This window comes from Diceros bicornis, chromosome 23 (genome assembly GCF_020826845.1).
Source record: "Diceros bicornis minor isolate mBicDic1 chromosome 23, mDicBic1.mat.cur, whole genome shotgun sequence".
NCBI classification, from domain to species: Eukaryota; Metazoa; Chordata; class Mammalia; order Perissodactyla; family Rhinocerotidae; genus Diceros; species Diceros bicornis.
Window position 1 is genome coordinate 6,787,191 of NC_080762.1, and position 26,721 is coordinate 6,813,911.

Consider the following 26,721-nt stretch of genomic DNA (forward strand, 5'->3'; position numbering starts at 1 on the left):
GCCAAGAAGACATCCAAAGTTACAGTGGAGAACAGATCCAGTGACACCACCACCTCTTCCAGCGGCATTACTGAAACCACGCAGAGCACAGAAAGGGCTAGAACTGCTGCCAACAGCCTTAGATTGGTGGCAGCTACCACTGATGACACAACCTATCCCCAGAATGGATTCTGCATGGTCCTTTTTTGTTCAAACTTCTAGTTTCTGATTCAAAGTCTGGGTCAAAGCAACATTGTGCTCCCCTGCTCTTACAGCACAGGAATCTGTGAAAGACTGTATCTGACATGAGATGGTGGGGAAGAGTTTAGATGCTGGGCAGCCAAAAAAGAAAGACAACAGTCCAGCATAGGAGTGTATTCATAACAAGTACTATTATATATCAACTTTTAACTCATATAAATTACAAACAGGTATATCTTTTCCCAACTACCCTGTCATAACCCAGCTTTGGCCCTCTCTATTTTGGCATATTCTCAGCTGTCTTAAATGGACCTAGAGTTAAAATACTAGGCTGAATCATACCAGACTGTCATTTTTATGGGTCAAAAACAGTCAAATATTGGCAATGTCTGATGGTTTAACACATACCATGGTGGACTAACTTACTAAGTTCATAAGATGAAACTGAAGGGATTAGGGCATATTTTCTAAGTCTTCAAGCATTTGAGGAATTATCACCTAGAAGAGCTTCTGGTTGCAACTTAGCCACATGTGGATACCAACCCAGAAAACAGAAACAGCATGAAGGTATGAAAGCAAAAATTCATTTACTCAGTTATTTACTGAGCAAATGTGCCCAGTATGTGGCAGGCACATTACCTGCAGACAGCAAACACCTCCCTGCTTTCACGGAGCTTGCAGTCTCACGGGACAGAATTCAGCCCAATAAGGAGAAGGACTTAACAATGTTCAAGTTATCAAAAAATCCAAGAGATATAAGATATAAGATATAGTTTCTGTTAACAGAAACTAAAATAATAGGCATGTGTACTGTTCATTATTATCTATATTAGTTTTTACATATTATCTTATTTGATATAACAATCTTATTATCAATTGATTCTAAAAAAAAAACAACATTTTTAAATATACTGGTTTCAGCTACATAAAATTTTGACCCAACCAGTTCTCATTATTCCCTAGGCCTGAAATCTTTGATGATGGCTATCTATTCACAATAGTGTTTTAAATATTTGTCACAAAGCTCATTTAATTTTTATTAATGTGTTTTTCCAGTCCAGTATATTCTCTAAGTACCCAGAAATAGGGAAGAAGAAAATGCTACCTTCTTTTTGAAAAGTACTTCTTAGCATTGATTTTATACTCCTAATATCAGTACAATCTCTTGCTCAGCCAGACGACTAGGTAATGGTTATAGAAATACCCTTCTTGAGATAAGAAGAGTTTTTGCTAGTGTGAAAACCACATGTCATTTTTCATCTCTGTTAACTTATGTTCTGGAAGAGAAGCTTATGAATAATTTAAGAGACTGTTTTCCTCCTAGTACCATGGACATTCCTCAAGCACTAAAGAGAAATACATCAAATACTCTTCAAAAGTCAGCTAAGAATGCTTCCTACATAGTATCATTTACCTCATAGCTGAAGAGGCAAATTGTCTAAAGAACAATTTCCTAAAAATACATTTCAAACACTACAAGACTTTGCTATATAAAAGAACACTGAAATGAATAATTTAATAAAGAAACAATACTTTTGTAACCCTAACACATACAGTTTTATCTGTTTTTTTCTTTGTCTTTTGGATTTATTCAACAAACATTTACTAAGCACGTTAGGTACTGGAAAGTTTTATCTGTTTTTTAAGTTTTATATATATTTCTTTTTATATAAGACATTTTCTTCAGGTGAACTCTTTCAAATATGTAGCACAATAACTGTATACCTAAAATGTAAAGAAATTACTAAAAGTTGTCTCAAAGTAATCTGTAACAGATCAATTTTAATAAAATCATGTATTTTTAATTATACACACTTTCATTTTTTCTCCCTTTTGCCATTTTCTTCCTTTTTCTAAAATTGTAAGGGATGTTTATATGATAGCATGATCTATAATTTGAGAATAATCACAGAGGTATATTAATAAGAACAGTCTAGAATACTAAATATAAATTAAGTGACCCTAATATGTTTTAAACATATATTATATTTCAGTAAGTGGACGCAACAGAAATAAGTTAGATTTCAGTTTTAAAAAGACTGATTTGTGATTAAACAAGACACCATACCACAGCAGGTGATAAGTTCTCTCCATGTTTTCTAGTTGGAAGATACTTTCTAATACCATTTTAAGTTATAGTAAAATTATGTCACATATAATACGAAAAATCTCAACAAAATTTCAGAATCACTTTTTAGTCATCTACAACTTTAAAGAAATAAAAACTTTAAAGAAATGACAACTGTTTTTGTCATTCCTATGTTATTACTATTGAAGGATTCTTGGTTCATTATGCTTCTTAAACTGCTTCATTTTATATGGTTTTAGTGAGTCATTTGAACTATATGTTTCAACATAAAGGCTGACATAATGTTGAAACCAACTTCAATTTAAAATTTTTATACTCATTATGTTAAATAGATATTTCAAATTGATTACTGTGTAAAACAGTCAAATAGAACTTTAAAACGTTACATTCTTAAAAATAAGTCTTTAAAACTATACCTCGAAACCAGAGGAATCCCATTCATTCCACAGTTGAGGAGAAAGAGAACCAGACTCAGCACTCTAACACCGGCCCAGTTCTCCTACGATTCAACTTGGGTTCTTGGACAGGACACTTAACTTTGACAGTAAAAGTGATAAGGCCATGACAGATTATCTCTCAGGCCCCTTCTTATCCTAACAACCAGCCGGTCCAAGTGAACTTTCAGAGAGAGTTCGGGTACTTCATCCATAGGGAATTCTAGATATCAGGACTGGATTTTATTCTCATAAAATCATTTTATTCAAAGATTTAGACACGAATGTAAATGAGGGAAGAGAGACTATCTAGGAATAAATGTTCTTTCAATCAGACTCTTATGTTACAGCACACATTTTTTTCATTGGTTTATACATCTAATTTAAAAAATATTTCTTGAGCTTCTATTATGTAGCAGGTTCTGGGACACAAAGATGAAAGAGTCTCTCAAAGAGCTTTCAGTCTAATGGAAAAAGATATACTTCTAAACAACCAAATTCAGTAAAGTGTTGCAGTTTCTACAGCAGATAACCATCTGTAGGGTACAGGTGGGATTAGAGGAGAAAATGGTCCTTTCTACTTTGAAGAAGGAGTAAAAGCCTTTATTTTGAAAGTGACACTTGAAGTGAGTCCTTATAAAAGATCAGTAATACACTCTGAAAAAGAAATTAAGAAAACAATTCCATTTACAACAGTATCAAAAATAATAAAATACATCCTAATAAAATTTACCAAGGAGGCAAAACACTTCTACACTGAAAACTACAAAATGGTGCTGAAAGAAATTAAAGAAGACAAATAAATGGAAAGACAGCCCATGTTCACGGACTGGAAGACTTAACATTGTTAAGATGTCAATACTACCCAAAGCAATCTACAGATTTAATGCAATCTCTATCAAAATTCCAATGGTGTTTTTTGCAGAAATAGAAAAATCCATCCTAAAATTCATATGGAATCTCAAGGGACCTGAAATAGCCAAAACAATCTTGATAAAGAAGAACAAAGTTGGAGGTCTCACACTTCCTGATTTCAAAATTTACTACAAAGCTTTAGTAATCAAAACAATATGGTACTGACATAAAGACAAACCAGTTCAGCACATCCACAATGGGAGTGTGGTATAAGGCAGCACAAGAAATAAGGCTAAATAGATAGGAAGAGTCAAAGAGCTGAAATCGTCAATGCCATAGTAAGAAGAATGGATTTTATCCTATCTGCAACAGAGAGTCAATACATTCTTTTAAGCGGGGAACATAAAAATGATTCATTTTGTGCAGTAGAAAAATACCGTGGAAGCAAAGGGACAGACTGGAGACAAGAAGACTACTTCAGAAATAGAGATAAGAGATGAAAAGAGCTGGAACTGAAGCACAGCAAGTGGGACAGAAAGGAGGGAAGGGATGGGAGGGATATTTAAGAGAGAAAATTTACAGCATTTGATGACTGAATATCCAGAATGAGTGAAGCTGGGGTCTAGGATTTTATTTTGCCCAGGTGTTGGGGCAAAAAAGCAAATGACTGCATTGATCTACCATTGGTGTTTGCTAGCCAGGTCAAACAGAAGAACAGAAGACAGAACGCCTGAAGGAGCCACCAAGAGAGTGATGTACCATGAGGCCTTGACCAGTTTAAGAAGGAATAAACCATGTTGGCCGGGAAGAGGAGACCAGAGGCCTCGATGAGCTTCCAGAGCATGAGTAGTAATGGAAAGGAAATGAAATAGGAAGAAGGGTGGGAAGTTGTGGCGACAGACGGCTATATCCAACAGAAGGTCTCAGAAACAGAATAGTGAAGCTAGGGGGGAGGGGCCAAGTTGCTTTCACTATACACTGTTAGTTGTCTATTTGCAAAAGTGGTTAGATAACGCATTACTAAAGCCCATCTTAGAGATAACAGGTATGATGCTTGGGTCACCACGGTAACGGGTGCTCCAGTTCTCAGGAACTGAGAGTCGACTCCTTGTCCAGTTCAGGCTTCTTAAGACCACTGGCTCACCAACTGGGCCTGCAAGGATGACCGATAGGTGACACTCTGATGTCAAGGAGCTGAAAACCCCACCCTTGGATCATGGCAATGCCACCATTTGGTGAACGTGCATTCCTACAAAGAGCCGTGAAGCTTGACTGCGCTTGAACAGATCATCAATTACCTCACTTTCCCCTACCTCCAATCATCTTTACACCACATTACCCCCCACCCCATTAATATCCCCAGTCCCCATTTTCAAGGATGCAGATTTGAGATTCATCCTCCTGTCTCCTTGTTTGGCTATCTTGTGAATAAACCCTTTCTCTGTTGCAAACTCATCTCAGTGATTGGCATAATCGTTTGGCGAGTAAAACAAACCTGGTTCACTAACAATAGCTCTGGCTGATGAATAGTCAAAGGTTTCACTACGCTTATGAACTGCTGGAGCAGAGTACGGGCGTAGGAGGCTACCGTCAAAGAAGTCAAAGGATTTTAAGAAAAGTAATAGTTATGATAGTAGTGGTGGGAGGGTATTTATTATTATTGGTATTAATGATTATAGTTACCATCTATTTAACATTGTATATGTGCCAAATACATGCTAAGTACTTCGTGTACGTTATTTCATTTTATTTTTGAGGACAGTTACTATTATGCTCATTTTACAAATAAGGAAATTGAAGGACTGAAAGGTTAAGTAAATTGCTTAAAGTCACTCAGCTGGTACAGGCTGCACAGGGATGCAGAGTCAGTTCTGACGACTCCACAGCTCACTTGGAGCCAGGGTGGCGTGATGGTTGGATGGTTGTGCTCATGGTGCTGCAGCAAGCAAGGGGCACAAGGTGAGCTAGGGAACAAAGTCCTCAAAAAGCAAGAGGGAATATTCAGACAACAGCAAAAGGTAGAGAGTAATAAAACCCAATAGCATGAACCACCAAGAAGAAAAGGCTTTTGTGTGAGGGCAGAACAGGAACAAAGCAACAGAGAACTAAGAATATGGATGACATCTCTGGGCCCCAGGGCGTGAGGGGTTGGTGGGATGAGCAGCCTTCACCCAGAGGAAGCTGTGAGCTCAGATTAGAGCCAGGCTGCAGCAATGGAAAGAGGGAAAGGGGTTGTTCCTGGACACCGTTTAGGGGTCCAGCTGCTAATTTACAGTGTAACAGACAAGCATAGTGATTAAGACACAGAATCTGGTGGAGGGTGGGCAAAATGAATGAAGGGGGCCAAAAGGTACAAACTTCCAGTTATAAAATAAGTAAGTCCTGGGGATGTAATATACAGCATGGTGACTATAGTTAATATTGTATTGCATATTTGAATTGTATAGCATATTTGCTAAGAGAATAAATCTTAAACGTTCTCATCATAAGAAAAAAATTTTGTAACTATGTATGCTGATGGATATTAACTAGACTTATTGTGGTGACCATTTTGCAACATATACCAATATAGAATCATTAGGCTGTACATCTGAAACTAATATCATGTTATATGTCAATTATACCTCAATTTAAAAAAAAAGTCTAACGACAGGGGAATAGTAAAATAAATTATGATGCAATGGAATATCACACAACCAGTAAAAGTAATGCTTTTGGAGACTATTTCATGACGATGATAAGGACAGGTAACATTTGTTGATTGAGCATTTACTCTGTATCAAATATTGTTCTTTATGTATATTACATATCACACATATATGCATTATAACAAGTAATAATAACAATTAAAAAAGAAAAAGAGGAGTGACGTCAGCATCATGGCGGAGTGAGCTTTCCCGTGAATTCTTCCCCCACAAAATACAACAAAAGTAACAGCCACAGACAAACAACGGAATCCCAGACAGTCAAAAGCTGGAGCGGAGGGATCCACACTGCCGCACATCTGAGAGCGGAACGTGCTGGGCCCCCGGAGGAAGTGGGGAGAGGTAAGGAGAACTCCGCTCCCTCCCCATCAGATCAGCGATCCGGTCCGCGCGGCTCCCAGAGAGGGGGGAGGGGCGGCCCTCGGCGGGAAACTGCAGCTCTTCGGGCGCTCTCAACCAGTGGGAAACTCCCGCACAGAGGGCTCAGAGGAGCCACAGGGCTACCATCAACATCTGAGCAACCCAGAGAGCGGATAAAGAGGGGCAAACGAGAAGCCTCCCACGTCAGGGACCCAGAGGGCAAAAGAGAGAGCTCCCCCCTCCCCACAACCCGGAGTCTGCAGCTCGACCAGATCTAGCGGTCCGAGGCAGACCTGAATAAATTGGACTGGACCCGTGGATCGCAGTGGGGAAAAGAAACAAAACAAAACAAAACAAAACTGCGGATCGCAGCAGAAAAACTGGGGCAGAGCGCAGGGGGCTTAGACTACACAGCCCTTCACCACCACACAGTGGCAGCAGGTGGAAAGTGCAACCAGAGACTTCCAGGATGAGGAAAACCAAAACCAACACAGGAACCACAATGCAAAAATATATGAAATCACCAGACCAGAAACAAAATGACAAGCAACCAGAAATCAACCCCGAAGACACAGAAATCCATAAACTAAATGACAGAGATTTCAAAATAGCTATCATAAAAACACTCAACGAAATACGAGACAACACAGACAAACAATTCAATGAGATTAGGAGTTTCTTCACAAAAGAGATTGAAATCATAAAGAAAAACCTATCAGGGCTGATGGAGATGAAGAACACAATGGAGGAGATAAAGGAGAATCTGGAATCTTTAAAGAACAGAGCTGACAATATGGAGGAAAGAATTAGTACTTTAGAGGATAGGAATACAGATATACTCCAGATGGAAGAAGAGAGAGAACTAAGACTAAAAAGAAATGAAGAAAGACTCCGAGAAATATCGGACTCTATTAGAAAATGTAACATAAGAATTATAGGTATTCCTGAGGGAGAGGAGAGGGAAAGAGGAACAGAGAGCCTATTCAAGGAAATAATAGCTGAAAATTTCCCAAATCTGGGGAAGGAGCAGGAAATACCAGTAAGCGAAGCCAACAGGACTCCTATATATATTAACAGACAAAGGCCTTCACCACGACACCTAGTGGTAAGGCTAGCCAGGGTCAACGACAAAGAAACAATATTAAGGGCAGCTAGACAAAAACAAAAAATAACGTACAAAGGAACTCCCATCAGGCTCTCAGCGGATTTCTCAACAGAAACTTTTCAGGCTAGAAGAGACTGGAATGATATATTCAAAATACTAAAAGACAAAAACTTTCAGCCAAGAATACTCTATCCAGCAAAAATATCCTTCAAATATGATGGAGAAATAGTAACTCTCCCAGATAAACAAAAGCTAAGGGAGTTCATGGCCACGAGACCGCCACTACAAGAAATACTCAAGAAGGCCCTCAGGCCCGAAAACAAGAAGAGAAAGGGAACACAAAGCTTGGAGTAAGGAGAAAAGTAGGCAGACAAAATCAGAGAAATAGTAGATCTTTACCGGAATAGGTTAGCAACCACTTAAATACTAAACTCAAAGATCAAAGGAAGAAATTCACCAAAAATAAATTTAACCTCATCACTGTAAACACACAGCCACAACACAAGATAGAATAAGGTATAACAAGAGCAACTTAGAAGGGGAAGAGGAAAGTGACTGAATTGACTTAGTATAAGGAAATAGGAGGCTATCAGATAATGGACTATCTCATACAGAAGATTTTTTGCCCAAACCTCAAGGTAACCACTAAACAAATAATCAAATTAAAACCACATATGATAAACAAAGAGAAAACTAGAAGAATCATAAGACAGAACAACCAAACTGAATTGGCAGTCCAAAACAAATGGGACAAGAAACAAAGGAAATGCAAAAGAACCAGAAAATAAGTGACAAAACAGCAACATTCAACCCTCATATTTCAATAATTACCCTAAATGTAAATGGATTGAACTCTCCAATCAAAAGATACAGAGTGGCAGGATGGATTAAAAAGCAAGACCCAACAATATGCTGCCTTCAGGAAACACATCTTAGCACTAAAGACAAGCACAGGCTCAGAGTGAAAGGATGGAAGACAATACTCCAAGCTAATGGCAAACAAAAGAAAGCAGGTGTTGCCATACTCATATCAGACAAAGTAGACTTCAAGATAAAACAGGTTAAGAAAGACAAAGAAGGGAAATATATAATGATAAAAGGGACACTCCATCAAGAAGACATATCACTTATAAATATATATGCACCCAACATAGGAGCACCAATGTACATAAAACAACTATTAACAAACCTAAAAGGAGAAATCAACAACAACACAATAATAGTAGGGGATCTTAACACCCCACTTACAGCAATGGATAGATCATCCAGACAAAAAGTTAATAAAGAAATATTAGACTTAAATGAAAAACTGGACGAGATGGACCTAGTAGACATATACAGAGCACTCCACCCAAAAACAGCTGACTACACATTCTTCTCAAGCGCGCATGGAACATTCTCTAGGATAGACCATATGTTGGGAAACAAAGCAAGCCTCAATAAATTTAAGAGGATTGAAATCATAACAAGCATCTTTTCAGACCATAAGGCTATGAAACTGGAAATGAACCAGGAAAAAAAAGCTGGGAAAGTGACAAAAATGTGGAGATTAAACAACATGCTACTGAACAACCAATGGATCATTGATGAAATTAAAGGAGAAATCAAAAACTATCTGGAAACAAACGAAAATGATAACATGCCATATCAAACCATATGGGATGCAGCAAAAGCGGTCCTGAGAGGGAAACTCATAGCGATACAAGCCCACCTTAACAAACAAGAAAAAGCCCTAATAGGCAACCTTAAATTACACCTAACAGAACTAGAAAAAGAAGAACAAACAAAGCCCAAAGCCAGCAGAAGGAGAGAAATAATAAAAATCAGAGCAGAAATAAATGATATTGAGACCAAAAAAACAGTAGAAAGGATTAATGAAACAAAGAGTTGGTTCTTCGAGAAGATAAACAAAATAGACAAACCCTTAGCCAGGCTAACTAAGAAAAAAAGAGAAAAGGCTCAAGTAAATAAAATTAGAAATGAAAGAGGAGAAATTACAACGGATACCATGGAAATACAGAGGATTATAAGAGAATACTATGAGAAATTATATGCCAACAAATCGGACAATCTAGAAGAAATGGATAAATTCTTGGACTTATACAACCTCCCAAAATTGAACCAAGAAGAAGTGGAGAATCTGAATAGACCAATCACAAGTAAAGAGATTGAAATAGTAATCAAAAACCTCCCAAAAAATAAAAGTCCAGGACCAGATGGCTTCTCCAGTGAATTTTACCAAACATTCAAAGAAGATTTAATACCCATCCTCCTCAAACTATTCCAAAAAATAGAGGAAGATGGAACACTTCCTGAATCATTCTACGAGGCCAACATCACCCTGATACCGAAACCAGACAAAGACAATACAAAGAAAGAAAATTACAGGCCAATATCGCTGATGAACATTGATGCAAAAATCCTCAACAAAATATTGGCAAACCGAATACAACAATATATTAAAAAGATCATACACCATGATCAAGTGGGATTTATACCAGAGACGCAGGGATGGTTCAACATCCGCAAATCAATCAACGTGATACATCACATCAACAAAACAAAGAATAAAAACCACATGATCATCTCAATAGACGCAGAGAAGGCATTTGACAAGATACAACATCCATTTATGATAAAAACTCTCAATAAATTGGGAATAGAAGGAAAGTACCTCAACATAATAAAGGCCATATATGACAAACCCACAGCTAACATCATACTCAACGGGGAAAGACTGAAAGCCATTCCTCTGAGAACAGGAACGAGGCAGGGCTGCCCACTCTCACCACTCCTGTTCAACATAGTACTGGAGGTTTTGGCCAGAGCAATTAGGCAAGAAAAAGGAATAAAAGGAATCCAAATAGGTAACGAAGAAGTGAAACTCTCACTATTTGCAGATGACATGATTGTATATATAGAAAACCCTAAAGAATCTGTTGGAAAACTGTTAGAAACAATCAACAACTACAGCAAAGTTGCAGGGTACAAAATCAATCTACAAAAATCAGTTGCATTTCTATATGCTAATAATGAACTAACAGAAAGAGAGCTCAAAAAGATAATACCATTTACAATTGCATCAAAAAGAATAAAATACCTAGGAATAAATCTTACCAAGGAGGTGAAGGACCTATACAATGAGAACTACAAGACATTATTGAGGGAAATCAACGATGACATAAAGAAATGGAAAGATATCCCATGCACGTGGATTGGAAGAATAAACATAGTTAAAATGTCTATATTACCTAAAGCAATCTACAGATTCAATGCAATCCCAATCAGAATCCCAATGACATTCTTCACAGAAATAGAAAAAAGAATACTAAAATTTATATGGGGCAACAAAAGACCCCGAATAGCTAAAGAAATTCTAAAGAAAAAGAACAAAGCAGGAGGCATCACAATTCCTGACTTCAAAACATACTACAAAGCAATAGTAATCAAAACAGCATGGTACTGGTACAAAAACAGACACACAGATCAATGGAACAGAATTGAAAGCCCAGAAATAAAACCACACATATACGGACAGCTAATTTTCGACAAAGGTGCTAAGGACATGCAATGGAGAAAGGAAAGTCTCTTCAATAAATGGTGTTGGGAAAACTGGACATCCACATGCAAAAGAATGAAAGTGGACCATGTGCTATCGCCATACACAAAAATTAACTCAAAATGGATCAAAGACCTGAAGGTGAGACCTGAAACTATAAAACTCATAGAAGAAAATATAGGCAACACACTATTTGACATTGGGTTTAAAGGAATCTTTTCGGATGACATGCCTACCCAGACTAGGGAAACTAAAGAAAAAATAAACAAGTGGGACTTTATCAGACTAAAGAGCTTTTATAAGACAAATGAAATCAGAATCAAGATGAACAAACAACCAACCAGCTGGGAGAGAATATTTGCAAAACATACATCTGACAAGGGGTTGATCTCCATAATATATAAAGAACTCACACAATTGAACAACAAAAAAACAAACAACCCGATCAAAAAATGGGCAGAGGAAATGAACAGACACTTCTCCAAGGAAGATATACAGATGGCCAATAGGCACATGAAAAGATGCTCAACATCACTAATCATCAGGGAAATGCAAATCAAAACAACACTAAGATACCACCTCACGCCCGTTAGAATGGCTATAATCACCAAGACAAAAAACAACAAATGTTGGAGAGGATGTGGAGAAACAGGAACCCTCATACACAGCTGGTGGGAATGCAAATTGGTGCAGCCTCTATGGAAAACGGTATGGAGATTCCTCAAAGAATTAAAAATAGAGATGCCCTATGATCCAGCCATCCCACTACTGGGAATCTATCCAACGCACCTGAAATCAACAATCCAAAGAGGCTTATGCACCCCTATGTTCATTGCAGCATTATTCACCATAGCCAAGAAGTGGAAGCAACCTAAGTGTCCCTCGACTGACGATTGGATTAAGAAAATGTGGTATATATATACAATGGAATACTACTCAGCCATAAAAAAAGACAAAATCGTCCCATTTGCAACAACATGGATGGGCCTGGAGCGTATTATGTTAAGTGAAATAAGCCAGAAAGAGAAAGACAAACACTGTATGATCTCACTCATATGTGGAATATAAACAAACACATGGACAGAGAAAACTGGACTGTGGTTACCCGGGAAGTGGGGGTGGGGGGTGGGGGGTGGGCACAAGGGGTGAAGGGAGTCATATATGGGGTGAAGGACAAACAAAAATGTACAACCCAAAATCTCACAATGTTAGAAACCATTAAAATATCAATAAAAATGTAAAAAAAAAAAAAAAAAAAAAAAAAAAAAAAATTTAAAAGTTTCAAAAAAAAAAAAAAAAAAAAAAAAGAAAAAGAACACAGAATCTGGAGCCAGACTGCCTAGATTTGAGTCCTGGCTCTACGACTTACTAACAAATTACTTAGCCTCTTTGTGCCTCAGTTTCCCTATCTGTGAAATGGGGGTGACAATAACGGTCCCTATCTCAGAGAGCTGTTAAGACTAAATGAGTTAATATTTGTAAGATGATCAGAACAATGTCTGGCACAAAGTAAATTCATTTAAGTGTTTGACTGAAAATAAAGTAAAATAAGAGAGTGAATGTAGGGAATCAGAATACGCCACCCCTAAATATGCCACTTGGGCATGAGAATTATTTTGAGCTAGAGGCAAATGGAATCCACAGACGCAGAAAGAAAGCTTCCTGGAGCAGCCTCACCCGACGAAAAGCAGAAACTTCTGAATAATGAAGACTACCAAAAACGCCCTCTCTGGGGAAGCTTACGGCCAAGGCGGCCCAGTGCAAACAAAGCCTGCTCCACTAGAGCCCCCACAGACTCACCTTGCCCCGGGCCACGCCCTCCAAAGCCTAGAGCCCTTTCCTTCATCTTGTCACTTCTCCACAAACGTACCGTTCTTTTGTTAAGACGGTGTGTTAGCTCAGGTCCTAAGCCCACTCTGAGATACTCTTCACTGAGGTTTCTCCCACGTGATGTGAGCTGCACGCGTTAACAAATTGTTTGTGTTCTCTTGGTAATCTTTTGTCAGTCTAATTTTACAGGGTCCCAACAGGAGAGCTAGGAGGGTAAAAGGAAAAACAATTTTCCTCCCCTACAGGGACAATGGAAAGGGTTAAAAGAGAGGTGAGAAAGGGAAGGAAGTGTGGAGGATCTGCACCTCCCAGGGCCTGCACAGAGGCAGGGCTGGAAACAGAGGCTCTGACGGTCCTCCACGGTGCAGGACTGTGATTCAGACATCCTGGTCAGGGAGAAAAGCTGCTCTCTGCTTAGTTCTAGATGAAGTGCGGCTAAGGTGTTCTGCTGTCTCTGAAGAGAGCCTAGTCCAGGCCATTAAAGGGAGGGGTCAACAGGCTGCTGGGACGCCCACCCGCCTGTGGTGGTTAGAGGTCCATGACTTCATGTGGTAACCGAGCAGTCTAGAAGGGCCCAAAGGTACCAGCAACCGAACAGATGGCCCATAAGGCCCAGAAAACACAAGGCATATTCTCTCCATCTTTCGGAGGAAATGACAGTCAAAATAAGGGAAAGTGTAATGCTCAAATGAACATCCTAAAAACCTTTCATTTTTCCTTTTATGAGATAAATGCACTTGGAATCTTTTATCATGCTAACCAAGGGCAATTTTCTCATTTTACAAAAAAGATTTGCAAGGACCATTATAATTCCAGCAGGCTAAATTTTTAGCAATCTCTTGATCTAACATACGTCTTAACAAAATTACATTTCGCTGAAAAAAATGAATGAAATCACATATTCATTTCTTTGCAAAAAGCTCTTAAGTGCAATTTCATCACTGTAAAATGTGGAGAAGTGCCATATAAATGCAGAATTTCTAATCTCTTCTTAGCTCTATGAGCTACTGTGTAATGCTGGGACAGGAGAAGGGGCCCCTTTACTCTGGAAAAACAGGATCACTCAAGGTCAAGGTAGGAAGCTGATGCCATCCACCTGACCCGCCCCCTCGGGCAGCTCCACCATAACCTACATGCACATGCCGTGCAAAGATGGGCTGGGTCTCCAGCCCACCAGTATCTACCAAAAATGACAGTTCACAGCAGCATTTCTGGATGCATAATTCAAGTATTGATGGTCAAAGCTCATCACTTCAGACTCTATTAGTTTAAAATGTACAATAATTTTCTTCAATTTTACACACTAAAAATTCTAAATTACTTTTTATCCTGCAAATTTTCAGTAATGAGTTTAAATATCAGAGTCTAAAATTCTGTCCTTTTTTCATAACAACTATTTAATATTTTAAGAATTTGGTTTTTTGTTTTTTGGTGAGGAAGATTGGCCCTACGTTGATATCCATTGCCAATCCTCTTTTTGCTGAGGAAAATTAGCCCTGTGCTAACATCTGTGCCCATCTTCCTCTATTTTGTACATGGGACGCCCCCACAGCATGGCTTGATGAGTGGTGTGTAGGTCTGTGCCCATGATCCGAACCTGCGAACCCCACCAAAGTGGAACGGGCAAATTTAACCACTACGCCACTGGGCTGGGCCAAGAATTTGTTTCGTTTAACCTGTAAATCTAAAAACTCTATGCAAATTAGGAAAGCCAGACTATTCATGAATTATAATTTTTAAGTATTTTTCAAGTTAGTTTTACTTCATCACATGTACTTAAACTTAACTTCTTTATAAATACTTTAATAATTAAATTTATTTTCTTTAAAAATTCTCCTGCTTTCCATTAAATCAAACTGGCTCTGCCTCCACTATTTTGAATGAATACAATTTTAATACTACTGTATATGCAGATACATATACATAGTTTTTATAAAGTTTTAAGGAATGTAGTAGCCTGGTCAATGGAATATATTCTGAAAATTAGAATATATTATCTGAATAGATACTTTATAAAATGACACAAAAACAAATATTAAATTATTTTACTGATTCTACTGGACTAAAGCAATACTAATCCTGGGGGATTCTTTTAAAAATAAATCTAATGAAGCACAATATTGACAAAAATTCTGTGTATTGAACATTCTGACTACCTGAACACTATACAAATGGAGGCTCCAACTAAACTTCAATGAAAATTTTCCATATACATACTCAAATATTTAGATTTCCTATAAAAGTACATAAAAACTATCACCAAAAGCAACAGGACAATATACACATAAAAGATGAAAAGCAAATATAACAGTGATTATAGGAGGAGGACACAGTGCTGTTCTTCCCTATTTTCCATTTTTTGTAATGTTTTGTTTAAATCTGGGGGAAAGTATATATATTTTTAAGCGACAGTCTGGCATCAAGAAAGGAATTACATACAGGGGCAGTGGCCTTCTCTCAAATGGCAAACCAACATCCTTGGGTGCACAGTCCTATTAAAGCCGGTGAGACTTCACATTCCCCAGCACACAATGGACCTTTCATCAATACTGGAAACTGCCTTTGTGAGAATATTTGCTAAGAATGGATGGAATTCTCAATGTTGCAAACACCCATTGAACTATTTGAAAGAACAATGAATGAATGACTAATTAGAAATGTTTCTTGAGCTCACAGATATTTATATGACAAAAGAAGACCTGAATCCAGCGTTTTCTCCAGAGTAGTCAGGAAAAACAGATTAATTTTGTTAACGTGGGCAGCAGTTCCCAAATGATTTGCCATCAAAACTGTTAGGGTTGCCTTCTCCTTGGCAAACTAATGATTTTAAGTTCTACTTGACCCATAAATATTGTTTGTTTGCTTGTCTGTTTATTTATGCATACTTTGCTCCACAAAAGAAAAACTTAACAAACAATGAAATAAAACCTGATCCTTATGACTCCCAACCCCAAAAAGAGCTGTATTTTTGGATGGGTAACTACAAAACTGCATAAAGACATTATTAAGTTTTAAAAGTATGTCTAAAAAGATCACATACAACATGATACCCTTTTTATAAAGTTAAAACCAATTAAAAACACATACATTTGGGGAGAATACAAGGAAATAAGAAATACCAACTTCAGGATAATGGTTAGCTTGAATGAAGGAAGGCCAGGGGATGGATTAATAAAAAGGACAATGTGATTAGATTACTACCAAGGTCCTAGCTTTTGTTTGGGGTGGTGGATTCCCAGCTGATAATTATATTATTTTAAAATAGATAGATAATAGATAAAAGTGGACCAAGCATGGACCAATGATGAGAGTGTGCTACAAACCAAAGATTATTGAACCCAAAATGAGATGACATGAAATGACTTCACAGGATATGAAAGGAAATGAAAATAAAAACTGTTTACAGCATATAGGCTAACATCCAAACTATGCTCTCAGGATCAAACTCTCAAGTCACTCATCCAGGTGACATAATTTTCTGCTTCTACCTCCCTAACACTTTCAATGGTACTGCACAGAGTAATGTGTTCTCCAATGGAGGTGAGACCTTCTACCATCACCAGTGGACCTTCTGCTCAGAGAGTGATACCTAAACAAGGAGAAAAAAAAGGTAGCCAGGGGAAAAGGTTGCTGCTTCATCGACTGACTCTGGGATGAAGCTAATACCCACAAGGCTCTGAATGGGCAACTGGTGATTTTTGTTCATTCATTCAATACTTTTCAAATGTCAACTGCATGTGGTATGTCAGGATAACCACTGGGATCCTTCAGACTTATGAGTAGGACAGTCTCAACAAATACTTGAGGCCAGCCCATCACCTTCCAGACAGCCCTGGGATCAACACAGTCCTCAGACCTAAGAATCAAGGTAACTCTTCAGGCCTTTTATGTGGCTACTTACATACATGGCAAAGGCTGAAGCAGCTCAATTATAGAGTAAAAAATCAAAAGATGTCAAATCTCTATTACAAGAACTGGAAAAAAAAATACTGCCTCTTCAATGATGAGATTTCATCATTGCTGAGGGCGTTGCTGTTTGTTTTACCTGCTATCTGCAAGAGCGGGCTTACGTGATCTCCATCTGCCAGCTTCACAAATCCAACCTGATTCCCAAAAGTGTCAACCCCTTGAAAAGGCAAAGTCAGGTGTTTTCCTTGGAGGATTTCTTCTACGAATGGTTTTAATCCCAATAGAGCATCAATACCACTGTGAAGAGATAATATATTTTTCGGTAAAATATTAAGTCATAAGATATACAAAACCAAGCAAGAAACAAAGTCATCAGTTTTAGAAAGATAATTCAATTTTGATATTTGTACTATTTTAAAGCTCAAAATACCTTCAAAATCTAATCTATATGATTAAAATTAAACTAATATTCATTTTTATACAAAAACTATGGGAGAAGTGAATTACATCTTTACCTAATTATAACTTATACTAAAGACATGAAAGAAGATACTATTTTATAGTTCACCAGGAAGTTTCTAACCAAGGAAACACTGCATGGACAACTAAAAAAAAATTACTGATAATACATTCCAAAAAACCTAATACCTACAAGAGCTTAGATTATATGGAAAGTTCTAGATTCTTGCTAAAAGTACTAATATTATACAGTATTTACTATTTGCGAGGCACTCTACTAAAACTTAATATACATCATCTCTTAAAATACAAGTTTCGGGGCCGGCCCAGTGGCGTACTGGTTGGCTTTGCTTGTTCCGTTTCGGCGGCCCGGGGTTCAAGGGTTCAGATCCCAGGCACAGATCTGCACACTGTTCATCAAGCCATGCTGTGGCAGGCGTCCCACATATAAAATAGAGGAAGATGGGCCACAGACGTTAGCTCAGGGTCAATCTTCCTCACCCCCAAAAAATATATATACATATAAAAGTCTCCATAATAAGATAATTTACTATACTTGGATTCAAATAAAACACATTTATATTTGCCAACTGCAGCTATGTAAGTCTGCTATACCTGTTTAGCCTATGAGACTACAGGGCTACTGTGTGTTTCAAATGCATTATTTTTCTTTATAAAACCAAATGTTTACCATATTAATGAATTAGACATTATCAGGTTTGAAATATTTGAAAATTAGGATCAGTTATTTCCATCTTGAAGAGAATTTTGGTATAGGTACTTTATTACGAGCAAAAAATTAAAATCTCACTAGAGGGCAGCAATTACTCAAAAAAGAAATAAATACATTCTTACATTATGGAGATGGCTTTAAAACACCCTTTTTTGGTAAACCACCATTAATTTAAATTATCTTGATCAATCACTTGTTCACCAGTAAATATATGTCAAAAGTGTGAAAAAAAATTTTCTGTATTTTTCTAGATCTTTCATATTTCTAAATTTAGTCTTTATATAAAGTTTTTAACTGATTTTCATCCATAGCTTCCATACTGAGTCTCAATTCTCTGTCATAATATAATGTACAATACTTCAAAATAGCTTTGGAAACGTCAACATTTCTCATTGTACCTCCAAATCCACATCCTAAATCCAATCTTTCCTAACTATATTTATGTTCATCTGAAAAGACACAGTGTACACACTTCTACTGCAGTACTGTCCTTCAGTATGTACTATGAGTTAAAGCATGTGAAAACAGAACAGCCACTTCTAGCTCATCTGTCAAAAATGGATGCGGAGGGCCGGCCTGGTGGTGCAGCGGTTAAGTTTACATGCTCTGCTTCAGCGGCCCAGGGTTCGCCGGGTCGGATCCTGGGTGCAGACCTACACACCACTCATCAAGCCATGCTGAGGCAGCGTCCCACATAGAGCAACTAGAAGCATGTACAACTATGACATACAACTATCTACTGGGGCTTTGGGGAGAAAAAAGGAAAAAAGGAGGAAGATTGGCAAGAGATGTTAGCTCAGGCCCAATCTTCCTCAAAAAAAAAAAAAGAAATCCTAAAAAATAAAAAAAACTGGGGGAATTCAAGATGTTCATTTTAAATGAAACTATATACTTAAAGCAGACCATGCTAAAGGTTAGGGCTTTTCAGAGACAGTGAATTCTATATCCCATTTTTCTTTAAAGAAATATAGATGATCTAAAACTCAGTCTAGTTTTTCAGCTCTCTAGTAGCATAAATCAACACATTTGTCCTAAGGAGACATCATTGATCACAGAGTGAGAAGGAGTCATAGTGTCTACTGGTAAGTATCACTAACTTTCAAATTCTTGTGAATAAAACATCTTTTCAAGAGCAGTTTATAGAAAGACTTCTTTATGATCAAATGACTAAAAAGTATATGCTTGTGGGAAAAAGAATTCTGAAACTGGAGTTCAGACCCAAAGGTTGTATTTCAAATTGAGACAGGACAGCCATCTTTTCAAATCAGCAGCTGAGTTTGGCCTGATATATTTCTATTTCTGTCTTCTACACCATGAGGACACAAAGGACCTTAGGTGATAGATTTTTTTAAAATGTCTCTGCACACACCATATCCAATCCATTGATCAATACTTTATCAAACACCTAAAATATGATACTAGACTTTGAAAAGAATATAGAACAAGAAACTGATACTCTAGATATCTAGCATACTACACAGAATAGGATGAAAGATAAAATTAAAAGATTATGAAAATAATAACTTAGAAAATAGACTTAGAAAATCCATCACATAACCAATGTCTTACCAGAAAACCCAACCCATGTCACTCTCACTACACATCCACCCAAAGTGAGGCCACACATTGAATCTCACCATCACTCAAAAGTTGACACCACAAACACTTCCCTGGTTCCCCAAACTAGAAGCAAATCTCTCTTTTGAAATTCCATTAATATTTTATATCTTATGAAACATATCACTTTTTACCTTCTACTATAGTTATTTGGGTTCATATGGTATCTCACCAACTAAACTGTACAATCCACGAGCACAAGATCCATTCCTGATTTGTCTTTATTTTCCCCAAAGCATCTGGCTCAATATCTTGCACATGGTTGATAATTAATGTTGGCTGAATTGCAAAATACCATCTTATCTGTATAGCAAACTTTAATTATTTCTTAGATTTTTCATTATAACTTAGTCAAGAGTCATTACTAAATTGCAAGTATCCGGCCATCATTTTTCAGTAGAAACACTACTCCCAGGATCCCTTCAAACACAAAGTAGATTTGCTAAGCATCTAGATTCTTACACAAATCTGGAATGTATTTGTAGACAGACAAGGTGGAACACAGGCCGAACACCTCAGGGAGTCCCTGTGCTCTGCACAGGAACTTCAACAAGTGAGGCTGCAATTAGGGTAGGATAATGCTTCCAGTCCAGGGCTGTCCCCTGCTCAGCAGGTGGTTTAGCAACACTGCCGCCTGCCCATACGATGCCCACAGCACTCATCAGTAATGTGACCCCAAAAATACCCCCCAAATCTTCTAAAAATCTCCTAGAAAAGGCAGTCCCACCTCCACTGAGAAATGTAAACATTACATCAGAAACATACCTGGCCCCAGGCCGCCCCTCTCTCTGCCTCTCCATCACACACACACACGCACACGCACACGCACTCGCGCGCGCCCGCGCCATGGAGTAACAAAGAAAACTGACTAGTTCTGGCTTCTCCACTGACCGGCATTTGCTTAACTCCTAGGACTCGGTTTCCTCATATGTGTGAGAGATGACATTTCTGTGCTGACTCACAACACTGTGAAGGGAGTAAAATGAATAACATTTGTGTGGGAGATGGTGGCTGAGGGGCATGGACTGAAATATACGCGCTGTGGCCCAGATCCATTTCTGATGATGGAGATAAAAACTAAATTTACCAGTCAATAGTAACAGTCTTTTCTGCTTTAAAAAGGTCTTCTTGGGGTACATTATTCAGTTAATTCAAACCTCCTTTCAGGATTGTTTTTCCCTTCCCTCTCCCTCCTCCTTCCCAGGGAATCCGGCACACTCTTGTAAGCGACCTGGAGAAGGTCTTTGGTTTGCTTGCTCTTTGGGTTCTCAGAGATTCCTGTTTTGAGGGACCGTCTGGTTGTATCCCAGGGTGCCCCACGCTGGCGTCCACGAAAGCACGCTTGCTCTTTCTGGACGTTGTACTGGCACGTTCTGCTGAAGCACAGATCCCTGCCAGAGTCTCTGATCAACAAGCACGGATACTCAGCAGTGTCCTTGTCCCTCAGCCACCTTCTTCTTCTCCACCAACTCTCTCGGAACTTCCAAGGCCACCCACCAGGGCACAAGGAAATTTCTGGATCCATCTATATGTCTTGATAGGCAACGGGGAATTGAAGGAACCCCCTCGGGTCCATCTCTTAGAAATCTTCCCCGACTCTGACCTGCCACGTAGGTGGCACTACATTCTTCCAGCATTAGCTGAACAGGAACTTCTGAAGAGCTCAAGGTTTTCCCCAGCAACACCCTGAGAACCCCAAACCAATGTGAGCGTCCCTGTCATTCCTGGTTCTCGGCTCCAACACTGGTGGGGCCGGGGGTGGAGAGAACAGTCAACCCCAAGGGGAGCCACGCTTCACGCTGGCTTTGTGCTTCTTCCCCTGCCTTTGCTCACTCTGCCCAGCACCACAGGGGCTTTATCCTCCTTCCCACGCTGGACAGCAAGCCTCAGAGTAGCCACCTACAACCTCCTCAAAGCTGTCTGTGCTTCTCTGACCACACTGAAGTTCTTTTGAATTTACTGCTGGTTCGGTCTCTCCGACTTGCCGCCCCTTATACCAGCTCAGTATCTGCTCCTGCTCTTGCCACTGTGTCGGTTCATTTTATCTGTCAGCTTAGGCCATGATACCTGGTTTTGGTCAAACACCAGTCTAGATGTTGCCATGAAGGAATTTTTTATATGTGACTAACATTTAAATCAGTAGACTTTGAGTAGAGCAGATTATCCTCCAGAATGTGGATGGGCCTCATCCAGTCAGTTGAAGGCCTTAAGAGACAAGACTGAGGTACCCTCAGGAAGACAGAGTCTGCCTCCAGATGGCCTTTGGACTTGAGACTACATCAACTCTTCCCGGGTCTCCAGCTGCCAGTCTGCCCTGCAGATTTTGGACTTGCCAGTCCCCACAACCACGCAAGCTAATTCCTCCATGTAAATCTCTCTAAGTGTAGCTAAAACTATAGATATAGCTATACAGAGATATAGATATATCTACATATCTATGTAGATATACACCCCATTGGCCCTATTTCTCTGGAGAGCCCTGACTGATACACCACTCTAACACACACAGGGCACCACTCCTTTCCCCCAGGTTTTCATCCTCTTGTGTCACGTCTTCTTTGGCTTCTCTTCTTCAAAGAGCATCAGAGTATTTCTTTTTCCTTCTGGTTGGCAAAGTGATTCGTGAAAGTGAGTCAAGTAAAATCTTCTAGCCCTCTCTGGCACTGCAGAGTGCTCCAGACCTGCTCTTGGGGATATCAGATTGGGACAGACCAGAAGACTGATCTCTAAAGACAGGAGGTTCTACCATTTAAAAGACATAACTACAAGAATCATAATGTGGCTGTACATGTCAAGGTACTAATTTACTGTTTTCTCCCTTTTATTTTCCCTTTTCCTACCCCCTTCCCAACTCAAGCCTTGTTCTTCATTCCCTAGGAGACATACACGTCAGGATGGAAAACAGAAGCACCTGCAGCCCCTTCCAGCTTGGGTTTTCCAAAGAGCATAAACTTGAGCTTAACCAAGAGGGCTCTACAGAGGGTAACAGGGAAAGGAGCAATCCCGAGTACAGACGGAGGATCCCAGAGAACTGGGTAGGAGCAAAGTGTCTCCACTCTGGGTTGAAAAGCAGCAATCAATGACTTACATTCAACCTTTATGGACAACTCTGGACTCGGCAGCGGGGGGTTCACGTACTGTGAGATAACTGAGGTCAAACTGAAACTGGCCACTGGCCTAGTGGAACGGCAGCTTTCTAACAGCTAATAATATCAACTGGCTACTATGTGCCAGGCCCTAGACTAAGAGCTCTTACATGTATTGGTACCATTATTTTCTCCATGTACTGAAAAAGTAAACGATTTGCCCAAAATCAGGCAGCTAATATGAGGTAGTTGTGCCATGCTAGACTCCTGAACTAAACGGTCAGACTCCAGAGTGTTTACATAATTAACATGGGCAAAACAACCACATGAGCAAGGGCTACCATTTGTAACAACACAGTTAAAAAGTCTAGGTTAAGAAGAATATTTATATAGCTAATTCTGCACATTGACTATCAACTGGAATAAATTATAATCAAGAAGACTTCTTTAGAATTTCAATGCCTCTTTGGATTCTGCTATGTTTACTCATACTAACGTAATAATTTGGAAAACAACACTCAAGAAAAACATATTACTCACTTGTGTACTTCATCTTCATTTAACAGCTGCATCACGAGCAAGGTAACATGAAAAGAACCATCACTGATCATGGCTTTGGCCAGTTGTTTGTCTTGCTCTATTATTGCATTTTGTAGGATCTTAATTCCTCTTGTAATCTAATCACACACACACAAAAACACAAAACAGAGATTGGGTAAGCAAAATTTCCTTATGGCAAAATGTAAATCAAGAAGAAAAATAAGCAACAACCAAAATTAGAACAATGTCAAGATTCTTCAACCAAACAATGTTTAATTGTCTACTTGTTCTCAAATATCCTGAATAGATAACATGGAAAGCTTGATAGGACATATAAGATAAAAAGGCACACAACGCTTGTCCATCTTAAGAGCACTGAGCCAAACACCCTTATTTTACAGATTAGGTCACCAGTTGACGGGAAAAACTCTCAATGGCCATGCATCTTTTCAGAAACTTGTCCTTGGAATACACGGTATGACTCACTATAATTATGATCTTTCCTAAAAAAAAAAGCTTTATTCTTGCCACAGAAAGGTCAAACCAGCAGACAACATTTCCTTTCTGTTGGAAGTAATATTTATTTGTCCCCAAGTGAATGTGTCTGAGAACCCATTCTTAGTGGCCTTTAAGATTTTTTAGGACAGCAATAATTTCAACAGGAATGACTCCTGTCATTTTTCTAGACATGTGAGGAGCGGAATAACCATGGAGAGTTGCAAAGAAGTCCAAACACATATGTTAGCAAAACCATTAAAGTCTGCATCCAAGGGGAGCTCCCTGCTCCCTCAGCAGCCTTCCCCTGTCTACTCTGAACCAACAAGAGGAAGGAGGCCTCTTCCCTTCTCCATTTCCAGTGAGATCCATTTCTAGTCAACCTCTAAATGTGAGTGTATTGGAAAATAGTTTGAATATGAAATAGCAAACTGAGCCACACCCAGAGAAAAGAGAGGGAATAGAACCCTGAGGTCATAGAAGCCCAGAGGCAGCAGAATTAGCCAGAGAGAAAAGGAGAAGAGGTGGGGCAGGCAATAGAAGCAGAGTCCATAAAAAGACAGCAGAGATGAGAAAAAACTGAATCCTGAGCATAGCAGACTGCTCTGATACCACAGTAGCTATTTTATCCTGAACAATGTTCCCATTATCTGTGGAATGTGACTGGGCGAATCATGAGATGCTGTCCTGGATGTGACTTCCCATGGATCTCCACAATAAGCCCACGTCACCCAAAACAACCTCAGCGTTTCTCTATTCCCGGCCATCTGGAGGCAAGCAACATAGCATACAGCAGTTTTCCTGGTAGGAACTTACACAATATCACCTCACACAATACTTCCCAAGGCAAGAAGTTACTTCTATGATGCCCAACAGAAGAATATTGATAGCCTGTTAATAAAACACTCCTAACACAACAGCACACAAAGATCTTATAGAGTCATTGTTTCCGCTCTTCTATATAGATAAAACTAAACTGTAAACTCCTCGAGGGCAACATCTATCTCTTCTACCCACCAACTCACCACAGTGCCTGGTAATAAAAATAAAAACAATATTTAAACAACAGGGGCAGTAACTAACCTTTGTTGGGTGGTCACTAGGGTCTAGGGACTACAGTGAGCATTTTACATATCTTAGTTCACTGAAGCTTCTCAACAATCCTATGAGGTAGATACTGGTATTATCTCCACTAAAATAAACTGAAAGACAGAAGACTAAAAAAATCTCTTCAAGACTATATACCCAAAACAGCAAAGAGAATAAATTCAACACATGAGAAAAAATGCAGGAAGTATCTGGAAGAAAAGACGCAGGAGGGGAGAGCAGGAGGAGGAGAAGCAGCTAGAGAGCGATGGCGTAAGAGTTACAAGGAATCTGTTTGCTTTCAAGAGGGGACAAGGAGAGGGGCAGAGATGTGGGTACTGACCAAGAAATGAAACGTCGAGGGAAAGAAGACATTTAACGGAGATTTTTAGGAAGTCTTACTGGAGACTGTGGAATGGAATGCACTGGCCCTCTCAAAAAAGCCCTTACTGTAAGTCTATATTACTCTGCAATTATTTTAAATCTGAATTTTTGAGTGTTTTCCAGGTGCAATGAAGTGTGCTAAGACTGGCTTTCAGGAATAACAAAGCAGCCAGACAGTCTGGGTTCAAACGGAAAGAACGTAGCCCAGTGTCAAGGAAACCACAGGTGCTCAAAAATGTCACACCTCAAAACAATGTTATTACATCTTCAAATGTTAGCTAGTACAAATGGTAATCCCGGTGTAACCGATCATGAAAAAGTGATTTAGGATTAGAACTTTTTTCTATAATACAGAGTGATGCAAATTAAGGGTGCTGGACTTGTGTAAAAAATCTGGGATTTTAATTCCAGGTCGGCCACAGGTGTGACCCCATATAAGTCTCTAGTCTCACTGATTCTTGGTTTCTTCAATTGTAAGACAGGAATAATAAAACTGCATTGCCAAATGTACAGGGTTGTGTTAAAAGTAGACATGCTACATGAAAGTACTTCGTAAGCTCTACAAATATAATTTACCTAATATAAGGTATGCAATACGGCCAATATCGTTAAAGTCAGTGGTTCTCTACTCTAGGCAATTCTGCCTCCCGGGGACATGTGCCAATGCCTGGAGACATTTTGGTTGTCACAACTCGGAGTCTGCTATACTTGCAGCTTGTGGGTAGAGTATTCGTACTTTCATAAAAACTTAGTCTTCATTCTAAGCTCAAATACTAACTACATATAAATCCAGGGCAAAGCTCAAAAAATTCCAGCCATTTGTATAGTCAGCATTTTAATGCAATGTTCTACATGGTAAAATAGTTTTAGACCATTCGTATCTTTGAATTATCCATTAGCTTATAAAATTGCAAATTAAAAACTGTAAAACATTTTGAAGACTATTTCTCTGAAGTCACACAGTACTTATAATGCAGGATTAACCTTAACCTATGAAAATTCTAAAGACAATCTAATCAAGTAATATAGTTCTAATTATGCTTTGATGCTGCAGATTAATTTATATATTCCTTGATATCATCTTAAGATTTTTTTATGTGCTTTTTATTTCTAATTACATCCTTAAAAGATAAAAAGAAAACTACTTCAGAGTCTTCTCTGTATGTCATTTTAAAAAGTTCCACTGTCATTAAAGGCCAAAGGAAACTAATTTTTACAGCCACTGTTTAAAATTCTATAAAGCCATTAAAGCTTATCTGTCATCATAATCCCCAGCCATTGGCAGTATCGCATAA

At 38.7% G+C, this 26,721-nt stretch overlaps 1 protein-coding gene across 5 annotated transcripts in view; it reads right to left on the bottom strand.

Annotated features, from left to right (window-relative positions):
* AKAP7 (A-kinase anchoring protein 7) overlaps nt 1-26,721 on the bottom strand; it is a 146,607-nt gene that overhangs the window by 97,686 nt on the left and 22,200 nt on the right. For all 5 annotated transcript variants that reach the window (XM_058566265.1, XM_058566268.1, XM_058566267.1 and 2 more), the window contains exons 4-5: nt 23,462-23,598; nt 17,163-17,323 (exon numbers count right to left, since the gene is read on the bottom strand). In XM_058566265.1, the coding sequence (XP_058422248.1) occupies nt 17,163-17,323; nt 23,462-23,598 (298 nt within the window). The remainder of the gene's footprint in view (nt 1-17,162; nt 17,324-23,461; nt 23,599-26,721) is intronic.